The sequence below is a fragment of the Cynara cardunculus genome, unplaced genomic scaffold (assembly GCF_001531365.2).
Source record: "Cynara cardunculus var. scolymus isolate 2C unplaced genomic scaffold, CcrdV1 Un_Scaffold_3693, whole genome shotgun sequence".
NCBI lineage: Eukaryota > Viridiplantae > Streptophyta > Magnoliopsida > Asterales > Asteraceae > Cynara > Cynara cardunculus.
Window position 1 is genome coordinate 32,815 of NW_020201579.1, and position 15,961 is coordinate 48,775.

The 15,961-nt window shown below is 37.7% G+C and overlaps 1 protein-coding gene across 1 annotated transcript in view; it reads right to left on the reverse strand.

The window, feature by feature from the left end:
• The window catches only part of LOC112503735, a 30,795-nt gene extending 15,982 nt beyond the window's left edge, over window positions 1-14,813 (reverse strand). Inside the window, exons 1-3 of the mRNA XM_025107729.1 lie at window positions 14,514-14,813; window positions 13,962-14,090; window positions 3,939-4,000 (exon numbers count right to left, since the gene is read on the reverse strand). Of these exons, the coding sequence (XP_024963497.1) occupies window positions 3,939-4,000; window positions 13,962-14,090; window positions 14,514-14,774 (452 nt within the window). The 5' untranslated portion in view covers window positions 14,775-14,813. The remainder of the gene's footprint in view (window positions 1-3,938; window positions 4,001-13,961; window positions 14,091-14,513) is intronic.
• Between the last annotated feature and the right edge of the window lie 1,148 nt (window positions 14,814-15,961).

Genomic DNA, 15,961 nt, shown 5'->3' on the forward strand with positions numbered 1-15,961 from the left:
AATCAATAATAACCCGAGTCTCCCCCGGTAAGAGAAGTGTGGAATTCCTTTGAAAGTGAAGGAATCAGCTTCAAAGTACAAGGAATCACCAATATGTCTTTATAAAATAAAACATCATGTCGAACTATATAACCGGGGTGTGTCTTCGGGTCGTCTTTCCAGTCCCGAATAATCTTTTGTATTCCCGGGTCAGCTCAAGCTTCCTTAACGAGTTGAGCCCCATGAACCCATGCTAGACCCGAAATCAAAGAAGACAATTCACCATCCTCCGCTCGACGGGACAAGGCATCAGCGGCTCTGTTTTCACATCCAGGTTTGTACAAAATACCGGATTGATATCCCAACAATTTCGCCACCCGATTTTGTTGTCCGGGTTTGTAATTCATTGCTGCACAGAAATTTAAGACTCTTCTGATCGGTGTACACGATGAAGCTAGTACCCAACAGATACGACCGCCTATGCTGGACAGCCAAAACCAGTGCCATGATTTCTCTTTCATAAGCCGATTAGGCTAGATTTTACTCACTCAACGCGTTGCTAAAATAAGCAATGGGTCTTTGTAGCTGCATCAAGACAGCCCCAATGCCTCGACCACAAGCATCACACTCGACTAAGGAAGGAGTCGAGAAATCAAGTAGTGCCAAAACGGGGGCCATGACCATATCATTTTCAATGCTTCAAAAGCTGTTTGTCTTCCAAATTCCATCCAAAAGCGTCTTTGTTAAATTTGTCAATGGTTTAGCAATACTACCATAATGACGTATAAATTTACGGTATTAACCCGTAAGGCCCAGAAAACAGCGTAACCCTTTCAGTTGTTTCAGGACTGGTCACTCCAAAACAGCCGAAATCTTCTTAGGGTCCATGGCAACACCCTGACCGTTGATAATATGTCCCAAATATTCAATAGAAGACTGCCCAAACGAACTATTTCTTGCGATTAACCACAAATTGATTGTCGACTAAAACTTGAGGCCAGTACGCAAATCTTCCATGTGTTGTGGCCAAGAAGGGCTGTAAATTAAGATGTTGTCGGAAAAAACCACATCCAACTTGCGTAAATGTGGCCTAAAGATATCGTTCATTATGGCTTGGAAGGTAGCCGGTGCATTAGTGAGACCAAAAAGCATTACCAAATATTCATAATGGCGATTGTGAGTACGAAATGTTGTCTTCTCAATGCTACCAGACTGCACACGAATCTGGTTATAACCAGATTTTAGATCCAATTTCGTAAAGAAATGGGCTCCCATCAATTCGTTAATGAGTTCGTCGACAACTGGAATCGGAAATTTGTCGGGGATGGTGGCTTTGTTAAGGGCGCGATAGTCAGCACACATACGCCATGATTGGTCTTTCTTGCGAACTAAAATAACCGGACCCGAAAAAGCGCTTTTACCAAGCCGAATCATTCCCAAATATAGAAGCTCCTTGACTTTTCTTTCAATTTCGGCTTTCTGAAAATGAGGATATCGATAGGGTCGCACGCAAATGGAAGAGTTTGGCGAAGCTAGCAGAATTCCATGATCATGAGAACGACTAGGGGAGACCCGTAAGGTCTTGAAAATAATAGAAAATCTGTCGAACAGGAGCAGTAAATCAGTCTGTTGATCAACCAATAGCACTTCACCCTTTTTTACCGACTCCGCCATTAACAAACTGGTCGGCAAGGATTGACGCGATTCTTCCAATGATAACCACATACATAAAGAAGCCTGAACCACCTGAGAATTAGACAATCCTTGGAGACACACTAATTTCCCATTTAACATGAATCTAATGGATTGCTGCTTCCAATTACGAACCACATTGCCCAAAGTTATGAGCCAGTCCATACCCAGAACTAAATCTAAGTGACCCATTTCAAACAACAAAGCATCAACCAAAATTTCACAGCCGCCAATCAACAGATTCAATTCCAAACAACGTTGGTTAACCAAAATTGTATGCCCATCACCCAATTGAATACTAATGCCAGAGAAAAATTGAGAGGAGACACCCAAAGCAGTAACCAATTTACGCGAAATGAAATTATGGGTTGCCCCACTGTCCACCAAAATAACAATCGGAATTCCAGAAATCGCTCCTCAATTTTCAACAATTTGCCTCCCGATTCAGAATTGGCTCACGCCCCATGAAATTCCAACACAGTACAAAGACCAGTAGGATGGGAATCATCGTCTCTATCCCCAAGGTCCTCGTTCGAACCCATATATCTTATTTCACCCCCATCATCGATGGTTTCATCATCAACCAGTAACAACACCCTCAATTTGGGCATTTGTGAGCCGGACCAAACGCTTGACCAATAACAGAGACCCTTCTTCCGGCATTCTTCGTGTTCCGTGCGAGTGAGAGAACGAAACCCTCTATTTCGATCACCTACATTAGAAGAATCAATAGAAAAAATCGAATGAGATCAACTCATAGGAGATGGTCGATTGGGCTCAAAATGGGGCAATGGGCTTTTGTCATTTAGACTAGATCCAATAGGGCCTTTAAAATCTGATCGGCCCACAGATTAAGGAGACCCAACACCACCACCGCATCCCTGAACTTGATAACGAAAACGTGATTGGGAGACGCCGATCGAGGAAGGTCGAAGCATTTCTTCGATGTCTTTGGCCAAATACATGGCGTCCAAACGAGATTGAGAGCAATGAAGGCGAACCCAACGCTTCACTTCATCCTGTAATCCCGCAACGAAATATCTCAAAGCGTGGGATTCGGGCAAACAGGGAAACAACGATAACATACATTCAGAATCATCGATATAATCGTGGATAGAAGCTACCAGTTTAATCATAGCTAATTGTTCATAAGAATTTTGGATCTCGAGACTACTAAATCGTTGCAATAATTCGCTTGTCAATTGCTCCCGAGTAAGAGAATCATAAATTTGCTTCACTATCGTGAACCAGTGCTGAGCGATACCCACCATACTCAACTGTGCCAATTGAATTCGAAGGTAAGGAGGTGTACCATGAATATCGAAAAACAACTCAGGCTTCTAAATTCATCCTTGAGGATCAAAGCCATAAAACTCTGGCAGTTTAATCTTCTTTGCAGACTGGAGAGATCCAAATTGCAATCCGCAATTTGGAGAATGACCTCCCTGAGTCATCAGAATAGCACCACCATAAGGAGTCGATGGAGTATGAGATCCGCCAGAAACCATAGGACCTCCACTTTCTTAGTTAAGCTGTTTACCTTGTTGTTTTACCCAAGATATCACAATTTTCCGAAATTCCTCCTCTTCTACACGATCTGATTTTCAAGCGTGAATCACAGTTTAGATCTCCTAATAACATCCGCTTGAAGTTTCTGAAGTTGCTCTTCATGTTGATCCAAACGAGTTTGTTGCGATAGATTCCATGGAAGAAAACGGCAGGTCAAGGCAGGTCGGACCAATGATAAGAGTTCAAAGGATTGCAAATGAATTGATCGGAATTGAAGGATTCAATTGAATGATTACTAAGAAGAGAACTTATAAAGGAAAACGTAAACAGAGTTCAAGGGAACTAACTTCCTCTCTTAAAGCAAAGCTAAGAGCCAAATGAAATTACCAATAATTCTCAATGCCCCTTCCATGCTACCCACCTCCTACTATTTAAAAGACACATCACCTTTGTGTTGTAACTAAGTGGGCCCAATTCCCCCTTTTACTCCTTTGGGCCTTTTAGAATACACATTCCATATTCTTGGTTTGGACATGCCTTGGGTCAATCTACTAGGACCTGTATCAAAACGCAACCTAAGTGAATGGATTATATATTTGTACGAAGACTTCTAACGACTTATAGAAACACAAATTAGCGGCAACTATACGGACTTCTAACATAACTAGGGAGGATTGATTGCTTTCAAAGAAGGTACAAATATTCTATAGTGTTACGAAATATGGTGTGGAGATTGTGGTAGCAAAAAGATATCTTACTTGTGTTCAATTATATCATCTTCAAGGTATGAATCATCGCCTTCACTAGTTACGGAACGCCCCTGTCCAAGCAATACACCTATCAGATAAGAAGTTAATGATTCCTTTTCCTAATCAATCTAATAAATTAATTTATTGAGCCAATTAATAGTTGGAAAGATAAGGGAAACAAGAGGATTAAAAAATTAAGAGTAACTGGTCAAGCATAAAAGACATAACATTGTGTGCACTTTCATGAAGACCACCGACCGTTAGGGTGTCTTGAATATATGCCAATGTACATGGAACTTGACAAACAAACCAATTAGCCAAACTTAATTCAACAACAATACCAAAAATCATGTCAAAGGTTTTAGGCAGTCATCAATTTACATATTGGCACTGCAAAATACAAGTTTCACTTGTTAGTTTTTCCTTTGGATTGAGTAGGAGATTCAAGCATCGTTCACACAACAAAACCATTTAGTAAATAGCCACACTTCATCATGATATAATTCAATGTAAACCATCTCTACACTTGTATTTAGTGAAGCAATACATTATTAATTATAACTAAAAACGAATGTTGCTGGCTATCACATGTGCGCTTTCTTTACTAGGAGTTCCTTAAAATCATGTTCACAATAACATAAGAGATGGCCCAATCAAGAGTGCATAGGATCCATGTCTGGCCCCTAAGTTATTTTTCTTTACAAGGTGAAGCTTATTAAATAATTAATGGATACACAGAAATTAACATGGGGTGAAGTATTAGAGGGTTTGGTGGATACATTTACAACCAAGGAGTTCGACTTAGATAAGTTTTGTACAGACAAGCAAATTCAGGTGGGATCATCCACTCTCCTATTGACATCACTATATCCTACAAAAAGCTTCATTGGTAGGCTTGGTTGTATGTGTAACAGCCCTAATTTTCAGCCAAATAATAGATATGTACATATCTTTATCATAATTTCTTATAAAGTTAAGTTGTTTCTAAAGGTCCTTAGTATAAGAACTAAAACAAGGTAAATAACATCTTTTAGTGAAAAAAAATATTAATTATAGAGATAAATAAGTAAGCAAGCACACAAGTAGCTTACAGAGCTAGTTACCAATAAGCACATAAGTAGCTTACTAAGCTACTTATAACCAAACTACATGAGCCACAAAAATATTATGACAAAGCAAGCCTAGAAAATGAGTTGTAAGAGGAAAAGAGTTTGTGGCAACCCTAAAAGCATTACAAGGCAAGGCGAGGAAAGAAGATAAGAATGAACAAGTACATATGTGGCATATCCTTAGAAAGTTACATGTTGAAAAGCTAAGTGAACAAGTACCTTAAAGCATGTCATACACCTATAAATAGAAGCTTAAAGGGCTCATCCTTTTTCATCCCAAGGTTTGGAACACTACCTAAAAGCATAATAAGTAAAGACTAAGAAGTGAGTTAGAAAGCCCAAAGCAAGATATAAATAAAGTGAGTACGTTATGAGATTTACTGGGATACATACATGCTATATATATATATATATATATATATATAAATGTTTTTATGCATGAAAGAGTATTGTCATATCTTCTAGTAAAGTTATGTTATGATTATGTGACAAAGTACACCTTTTATGTCATGATGCACATGTGGTATATGAAAGTTTTTATACATGTTAAGTATAACCATTTAAATATCCAACGTATGGGATATAGAAAGAAGGCCCGTCTTGCAAACGCACCTTATTGGGCAGCCCTTACGTGGACCCGAGGTTAAAGAACCTGTGAAAAGTTCGTTTACTTAACATGTAACCATGAGATCTCAAAGAAATGTTTTTTTATATATGAAAGTTTATAAGAATTATTTTAACTATTTGGAAAGAATGTTTTATCATGAAACCATAACTACTCACTAAGCTTAAAGCTTACTTATTCATGTATGTATCTCAGAAATCAAGGAGTGGGAACAAGCTGAAGTGTTGCTATTCTAAGATGTTACAATATTATAAGTTGTAAATTTCCGCATTTCCGCTGCTGTGATAACTCTATTATAATGAAATAAAAGTTTAAGATATGAAGTTTCTTTCATTCACTTGTACTAAGGGCAAAGGATGATACCCTCGGGAACGGGATGTCACAAGTTGGTATCAGAGCCTTTAGTTCAAGTGAACTAAGTTTGGCCTTAGATTAGACAAACCTAGACTTGAACAACATTTTTAGCATACATTCTATAAGGATTTCTAACCCATTACAGATGTCTGCGAGGAATGAAGAAGATTTGTTTGAGTATGGAAATGGATGGCTACTTGAGTCACCATATGAAGACCCGTATTCCATCTTAAACCCTCCAAATCAAGTACCCAAACAAATAGTTCCGGATTACAACCCAATGGAACCACCAAATAATCCTAATGCAACTATAAATAACTTTGAGGCCTCCGATGCAAATAACCATGTTATATTTTGATACCCATGGGAGGACTTGTATTGGCAGCAAGAAGTTACATCTCTACCTCACATAGCGCACCCTCCTCAGAAGCTATGCTATCGGGCATAGTAGGAGAAAATTTCCTGTATCCGACCAGGTTGACCCAAGCAGACTTCAATGCCTTATTGGATCAAATAACTGAGAGCAACCATCAGTGCGCAATGGCACAAGAGGAAGCACATAGGATCAGATTGTACACTGTAACTGTGGAAGATAAATTAAGGGAATCAAGGAAAGAAACGGAAAGAGCTCTCCAACTCCTAAATCAAACCCAGGTCCAAGTTGTTCGATTACAAGAAGAATTGGCTTATGCCAACCATGTTATTAGGAACTCCTTTGCCAGAGACTATAGGCTAGGCATCCTGCCGCCCAAAGGAGACATAGAAGGGATTGAAAATCCACTATAATAAAATAATAATAGATAATATAAGAGCCAAACAACTAATTAATTAGTATTGATAAATAGGGATGTGAAAAAGGAAAAAATTTCATTCTTATTTCCTCTAATTTGGTAAAATCATCATCCCAAGAATATATATATATATATATATATATATATAAGATATATGTTTTTATTATTATGGCAGCCTATGGTATGGATAACTGCATATCCGATGATGAGACTATCTTAAAAGATCAAATTAGTTATGTATATCAAGAGGACGTACCGATCTACGAAGAAATTGAAAATTGGATTATGGTACCAATAAGTACAGAAGAATACGAACGGATTCGGGAACAAGCAATAGAATTAGATAATAGAAATTGGGAACTCGAACTCAGATGCAGAATCTATGAACAAGAGAAAGATTGCCAAAAGATCCATCATAGCAAGGATCAAGGATAGGATCCGCTTTTGGAAATATAAAGCAACACACATGACAAAGAGGGCTAAGCTTTGGATTAAGAAATGTCATCACCCAGTGGAAAATACCCTCAATCTCCAACCGGCATGGCAATTTAGAGACTTCTTAAGAACCCGGCATGCCCCTTATAATTTTCAAATAGAATACAGATATATGTATATATATATATGCGAATAATAATATATATATATATATGTGAATATTAATATATATATATATATGTATATATAATGCGAATATAAATATATAGGAGCAAAAAGAAAAGGGAAAAGTTTATCATTTCCTTAAGTTTTGTATCAAATGTTCCAATTTTGTACGATATATGACATGAAATCGAATCTTATCTTTATATTCTTACGTTATTACTTTGTAGAATGAATACGCGAAGGACAAATAGAAACAATTCAAAGAATATTAGACCACCAAGACAAGGAAGTAGACGTGGAGCAAACCAACAAAGGGGATAGGCCAACAAATTCAGTCAATCCTTCTGAAAGAGTATAGCAACAGAAATCTCTCGAAGCATCCAGGAGAGTCTACAGCTATAATAGCTCAAGTTCAGGCAGCTATGAATCAAAGCTCAGTACATGGAGCAACAGCTGGAGAAAATCAAATAAGACATGAACCTGATAATGGTCAAACTCGAGGATGCGACTACAAAGCATTCAAAACTACTAGTCCTACTACATTTGAACGGAAAGGAGGACCCATAGCTGCGATAAATTGGCTTGATGACATGGAAAATTGTTTTGAAACATGTCAATGTTTTGAAACATTTGAAGGGAAAGGAGGACCCATAACTGCGACTACAAAGCATTCAGGCTACTCGAGGTATCGTGGGAGCAACAATCATGTCATGGGATGAATTCAAACATCTAGTCAATCAAAGGTATTGCCCAAATACCCGAGTGAAAATGGAGGAAGAATTTATAAAAATTGAACAGGGAAATAAATCTGTGGAAGAATATGTAGAAGTATTTATAGAAAAGTCTCGATTTGCAACTGACATGATAATAACAGAAGGTCGAAAGGTAGATCGTATCATACATGGTTTAAGAAAGGACTTACGACAATTGGTCAATATGTCTCAACCAAAGACTTTCCAAGAAGCTGTAGATTTGGCAATTTTAGCTGAAAAAGATAGTTATATGCTCAATGGCCACCAACCAAACGAAAAAAGAAGGTTTGAAGACAAAAACTTTGGCAGAACATCCAAGAAAGCAAGGAATAATGGTACAAAGGGTAGCTGATAAACCAATTTGCCCCAAGTGCAATAAGAACCATAGTGGGAAGTCTACGATGGGCAACAAGGTATTTTATAAATGTGGCCAACCTGGTCATATGGCTAGCAACTGTCCTGAAAGGAAAACCTGCTACAATTGTGGTTCAACTGGACATCTTGTGTACAACTGTCCAAAGCCCAAGAATGTGCAAAAAGCTATAGCAACCACTAGTGGAAACAAACCAGATCTGGAAAATTCAGAGGAAGGATATTTTTTTTTAACCTGGATATCCAACCCGCTATGCGAGCTGACTAATCCCAGGCAACCACCTGCTTTGCAGATAACCCAGAGTCACCGCATTTGAACCTCCGTGGCCACAAGGGGATTTTTATTCCTCCTTGGATTTGAATGGGACCTCCTGGTACTTTCGACCTTTGGAGCCAAGCTCAAACCAATCAGGATATTCCAACTCACTGCTGAGGAAACGAAAAAATACCGGACATGGTGATTGGTACCTTCCTAATTGTTAAAAAGCCTGCCAAAATATTATTTGATTCTCGAGCTAATAAGTCAATGGTGTCTTAATTTTGCAAAAAATTAAATCGCACATCTAAGAAGTTAGACCAAAAGATAGAAATAGAAATTGGATGGAAGAATCACAAGTATAGATGAAGTCTATGAAAATTGCTCCTTAGAAATAGACGGACATTATTTCACTATTAAGCTTCTACCGATGCTTATTAGTGAATTTGATGTCGTTATAGGCATGGATTGTGTTGTCAGAAAATCAAGCTCATGTAGTTTGTCACAAGAAGATAGTGAAAATTGAAAATAAGGATGTAAGAAAATCATAATTTATAGTAGTCACAAAAAGAATCGCTTCAACTTTATCTTAGCTTTAAAAGCAAGGAAGTGTATATATGTAAAGGATGTGAAACTTATTTAGCATATTTGATAAATACAAAGAAAGAAGAGAAACGAATAGAAGAAGTGCCAGTAGTCTGTGAATATCCAGAGGTATTTCTGGATGAATTACCCTGACTACCACCTGATAGACAAGTGGAATTCCATATTGACCTAGTACCTGGAGCAATACCCATAGCACAAGCACCATACGGGCTTGCACCATCCAAGATGCACGAACTTTTGAAACAACTACAAGAATTGCTTGACGCATAATTTATTCGTCCAAGTTCGTCAACTTGGGGAGCGCCAACACTCTTTGTCAAAAAGAAGGATGGAACTATGAGGATGTGCATCGATTACCGGGAACTCAATAAGGTCATGATTAAAAACCAGTATCCCTTACCACAAATAGATGATTTGTTTGATCAGTTGCAAGGAGCAAGTTTCTTCTTAAAAATAGACCTATATCATCGATTAAAGGTATGGAAAGAAGACATCCCGAAAACTTCATATCGAACACGATATGGGCATTATGAGTTTCTAGTCATGCCTTTTGGCCTGACAAATGCACCCACTGTGTTTATGGACCTTCTGAACCGGGTATGTAAGCCGTATCCAGATAAATTCATCATAGTATTCATTGATGATATTCTCATTTACTCCAAAAGACGAGAACAGCATGAGCAACACTTGAGAATGACTTTGGAACTATTAAAGCATGAAAAACTTTATGCAAAATTTCCGAAATATGAATTTTGGATTCGAGAAGTCCAGTTCCTAGGACATATTATTAATGAAAAAGGTATCATGGTAGATCCAAGCAAGATCGAGTGCATAATGAAATGGGAAACCCCACGATCAGCAACTGATGTACGAAGTTTTATTGGATTAGCCGGATACTATCAACGATTCATTCAAGACTTTACTAAAATAGCAACTCCACTAACAGCATTAACAAGAAAAACTTGCAGGTTCAATTGGGGAGCTACGCAAGAAGCGGCTTTTCAATCTTTAAAGAATAAGCTATGTAGCGAACCGGTTCTAAGTCTGCCCCAAAAAATAGAAGACTTTGCAGTGTACAGCAACCCATCTAAACAAGGCTTGGGATGTGTGCTTATGCAAAAATGTAAAGTAATTGCCTTCGCATCACGCCAATTAAAGGAACACGAGAAACAATACCCAACACATGATCTGGAATTAGCTGCAATAGTTTTTGCTTTGAAATTTTGGAGGCATTATTTGTATGGTACAAAATGTGTACTCTACACAGACATAAAGGCCTCAAGGAAGGGATTGGATAGAATTATTAAACGACCATGATTGTGAAATCAAATACCATCCAAAGGCTAACGTTGTAGCAGATGCCTTAAGCCGGAAAGAGCCAACTAAACATATTCGAATTAAGGCATTAAATTTGCTGGCTACAAACACCTTGTTGGAAAAGGTTCAAGAAGCACAACAAGAAGCATTAAAGCAAGACAATCAATAGGGAGAAAGGATTTTTGGGCAAGCTAAATTGTTGGAAACTGATGATAAAGGAATCAAAAGGTTTCAACGACGAATCTGGGTTCCAAGAATAGGCATCTGTAGAGAAGTAATTCTGGATGAAGCACACAAATCCAAGTATCCAGTCCAACCTGGAACCTATAAGATGAACAAAGACTTAAAAACTTTGTATTGGTGGCCAGGAATGAAGAAGTTTGTGGCTAATTACGTCAAAAAATGTCTTACGTGCCTAAAAGTTAAGATTGAACACCAAATACCCTATGGACAATTACAGCCGCTAGACATTCCTGTTTGGAAATGAGAACATATCACTATGGACTTTGTTACAAGGTTGCCAAAAACACCAAAAGGTTTTGATGCTATATGGGTTATCGTTGATCGATTAACCAAGACAACACACTTTTTGCCGATAAAAGAAACACAAACCTTAGAACATTAGCCAAAATGTATATTGACGAGATTGTTTCGAGATACGGCGTACCAATATCAATTGTGTCAAATCAAGATCGTCATTTTACTTCAAATTTTTGGAAGAGTTTCCAGAAACAGTTGGGATCACAGATCAAAATGAGCACGGCATATCATCCTCAAACTGATGGTCAAAGTGAGAGGACAATTCAAACATTAGAAAATATGTTACGCGCATGTGCCATTGATTAGAAAGGTCATTAGGATAACCATCTACCTCTTATCGAGTTTGCTTATAACAACAGTTACCATAGTAGCATCAAGGCAGCCCCATATTAAGTTCTATACGGAAGGAAATGTAGAACACCCATCTGTTGGGTTGGATGGAAGTTGATGAAAAGCAACTATTTGGACCTGAAATTATCCAACAAACTGCGGATAAGGTTACTCAAATAAGGAAAGACTCAAAATCGCACAAGATATGCAAAAAAGCTACACTGACAAAAGAAGTAAGCCCATTGAATTCGAGGTTGGTGACATGGTATTACTAAAAGTATCACCTTGGAAAGGGGTTCTACGTTTTGGCAAAAAGGGTAAATTACGACCACGATATTTTGGCCCTATAAGATTATTGAAAAGATCGGAGAAGTAGCATATCAACTTGAACTGCCAGAAAAAGTGAAGGGAATACACAACACTTTTCACGTGTCCAATTTAAAGAAATGCCTTGCCGAAACGGATGTGATTCCGGCTGAAGAAATTACTGTTAATGACAAACTCAATTTTGAAGAAGATCCCATAGCCGTTGTGGAACGTAAAGTTAAGAAGCTTTGAAAAAAGAGGTGTCTTGAGTCTTGGTCCATTGGGACTGTCACCATTGGTTAAAATCAACATGGGAGTAGAATCGGAAATCCGAAGTACCCACATCTTTTCGAGTAAAAATTTCGAGGACGAAATCTCTAAAAGGAAGGGAGAATTGTAACAGCCCTAATTTTCAACCAGGTATATAGATATATACATATCTTTATCATAATTTCTTATAAAGTTAAGTTGTTTCTAAAGGCCCTTAATATAAGAACTAAAACAAGGTAAATAACATCTTTTAGTAAAAACATATTAATTATAGAGATAAATAAGTAAGCAAGCACACAAGTAGCTTACAAAGCTACTTACCAATAAGCACATAAGTAGCTTACTAAGCTACTTATAAACAAACAACAGGAGCCACAAAAATCTTATGACAAAGCAAGCCTACTCTTTATGACAAAGCAAGCCTAGAGAATGAGTTGTAGGAGGAAAAGAGTTTGTGGAAACCCTAAAAGCATTACAAGGCAAGGCTAGGAAAGAAGATAAGAATGAACAAGTACATATGTGGCATATCCTTAGAAATTTACAAGTTAAAAAGCCAAGTGAACAAGTACCTTAAGGCATGTCATACGCCCTATAATAGAAGCTTAAAGGGCTCATTCTTTTTCATCCCAAGATTTGGAACACTACCTAAAAGCATAATAAGTAAAGACTAAGAAGTGAGTTAGAAAGCCCAAAGCAGGGTATAAATAAAGTGAGTACGCTATGAGATTTACAGGGATACATACGTGCTATATATATATATATATATGTATATATATATATATAAATGTTTTATGCATGAAAGAGTATTGTCATATCTTCTTGTAAAAGTTATGTTATGATTATGTGACAAAATACACATTTTATGTCGTGATGCACATGTGGTATATGAAAGTCTTTATACATGTTAAGTATAACCATTTAAATATCCAACGTACGGGATATAGAAAAAAGGTACATCTTGCAAACGGACCTTATTGGGCAGCCCTTGTGTGGACTCGAGGTTACAGAACCTGTGAGAAGTTGGTTTACTTAACATGTAACCATGAGATCTCAAAGAAATGTTTTTTTTATAATGAAAGTTTATAAGAATTATTTTAACTATTTGGAAAGAATGTTTTATCATGAAACCATAACTACTCACTAAGCTTAAAGCTTACATATTCATGTATGTATCTCTGGAATCAAGAAGTAGGAACAAGCTGAAGTGTTGTTATTCTAAGATGTTAGAATATTATAAGTTGTAAATTTCTGCATTTCCGCTGCTGTAATAACTCTATTATAATGAAATAAAAGTTTAAGATATGAAGTTTCTTTCATTCACTTGTACTAAGGGCAGAGGACGATACCGCCGGGAACGGGATGTCACAGTATGCATTAATGCTAATGTAAGAAGCATATGATATGCTAGCAGAGAAGTACATCTATAAGAGATGTGAAACTAAATGCCAAACATGTGACATCGTATAGAATGCCTTTTGGCATGTAAATCCTGCCATCTAAGTGTTCTAACTCTCTAGATACACAAAGTAAGATGCCAGGTTTAACCATCAAGGATAGCTCAACTTGTAGGGTCTTGGGTTTACTCCCTAGTGGTCACCAGTTCGAGTGTCCTCAGGGCCACAGGAGATTTGTCTAGCTGTTAACTTAGGAGTGACGGGATTAGCCAAGGTATGTTCAAGCTGGCCCGGAAACTCAAGGTTAAAAAGAAGATGGCAGGTTTTCTGAAAATATCAGCATCTCAGTTGGTTAGCAACAAGACGAAATTAGGAGACATCAATATATAATACAAAGAAAACAGAAGTACCTCCTCCAATGGCGATGATTCAAGGCTACTCATGATTAAATCAAGAATGGAATCAAATAATGATTGAAGAGCTGATGTTTCTGTCACACTGAGATGTAACTCCTGTACCGACAAGACTCTACGGGGAACCTATATATTAAAGGATATCTTTCAGCAACATTAAAATTGATATATAAACAGAATGGACATGCTAGTTACTCCTCCCTCTATCCCACAACTGGAGTCTACTTTGACCTTTGTAGTCAACCCAGCAATCAATTTGGATCAACAGACTGAAAAGGGGGTTTTATGACTTTAGGATTTGAAATTACAATTGTGGTAGTACTAAATCTGAACAAATTGGCTCAGTTCAACCTCATGAAGTGAAATCGAGAATATAGTTTTAAAGGGAATAAAGTATCATATAAACATATGCGTTTTAAAGGAAATAAAGTATCATATAAACATACGCGTTGTCTTCTCTAACATTAATTCTACTCAAATAATATAATGCGAACAACTAGCAGCAGTTTTCCAATGTACAAAATCAGAAGGACAACCAAAAACAACGACCTGTCTGGCACCTGCAAAACCACGGAGACCAGCTGGAGGTGGTTGACGCTGCAACTGTTTGACTAAAGAAAGGGCCAATTTGAAGTTGCTTTTCTCTAGCTGCCTATCCACCAATCTAAGTGCAGCACGACGGCGTCTTACACCACAGCTATCGCCATCCTCCTTGACTCTCCTAGTAGCAACCACTGTTGCTCCATCGATTCTTCGCCGGAAACCTGACAAAATCTTCCCCCCAATCGGACCGCCAACAGACCAATTCATTGATCCTCTCTCCCCCTATCCTGATCTTTCAAGTCTCTTCTTAACGGTTAATCTAAGTAATCCGTTTTTACCTTAAAACTAGTGTGCCCACCGCGCAACGCGCGTTAGCGATACTGTTTTTTAAAAAGTATATTAGTCCTAATCACAGAGGAAGGCTAATGACATTGTTAATGTGTATTATTGGCACCCTGAGCCTTTTTTTTATTTTTTTGTTTTTTTCTTTTTATTGTTTTTATTTTGAGAAAATGACCTAACCAACCATTTTATACAACTCACTTGTACAAAATAACCATTTTTATATACGTATATATGTATTTACGTATATTTACGTATGTATGTACGTATATATGTGTACGTATGTATATACGTACTTACATTTACGTATAAAAACGAGAATAAATTGCGGTAACATTTATATATATAGAGATGCATACATATAGATATAGATAGATACATATATATATAGAGAGAGAGAGAGAGATAGATAGATACATAGATATAGAGATAGATAGATACATGTACATATATAGATATATAGAGTATTTACCGGTGTTTCAATAGTGGCGGCGGACGGTGGTGGATGGCGGCGGACGGTGGTTGGTGGCGCCGGAAGGTGGTAGATGGCGGCAGATCACGGTGGTCGGTAGCGGCGGATGGTGGCCGACGGCGGTGGTTCACCGTGGTCGGTGGCAGCGGAAGGTGGTCGATGTCGTTAAACGGTGGTGTACGACGGTATATCGAAGAATGGTGGTCGTTTTTGGTCGGGATGGTCGGTGGGGATGGTCCAAGCTCGGTTTTTCGCTCGGTTTTTCTAGAGAAAACGAGCGGTGGTGGGGATGGATGGTGAACTTATGGTCCCCCACCGCCTATTTATATAAAACGTTAAGTAATAACACAAAATTAATTGTCAAATCGGCGTCAAATCAACGTCATAGAGGTGTCATAACATGAAAAAACGCGAAACGCGGTCAAGTTACGTAAATCAGATATAATGTCTAATTTTTTCTCCAAAAATCAGCTAAATTTTTTTTTCGTAACCACAATTATCATTGTCTTATTTTATAACGAAAAACCATGAAATTTTAAATTAAATACCTAAAAAAACACAGTTTATGTATTGTTTCATTCTTATTAAAAACACCACTTAATTGTCAAATCAAAATCACAAAATGACGAAATAGAGGTCA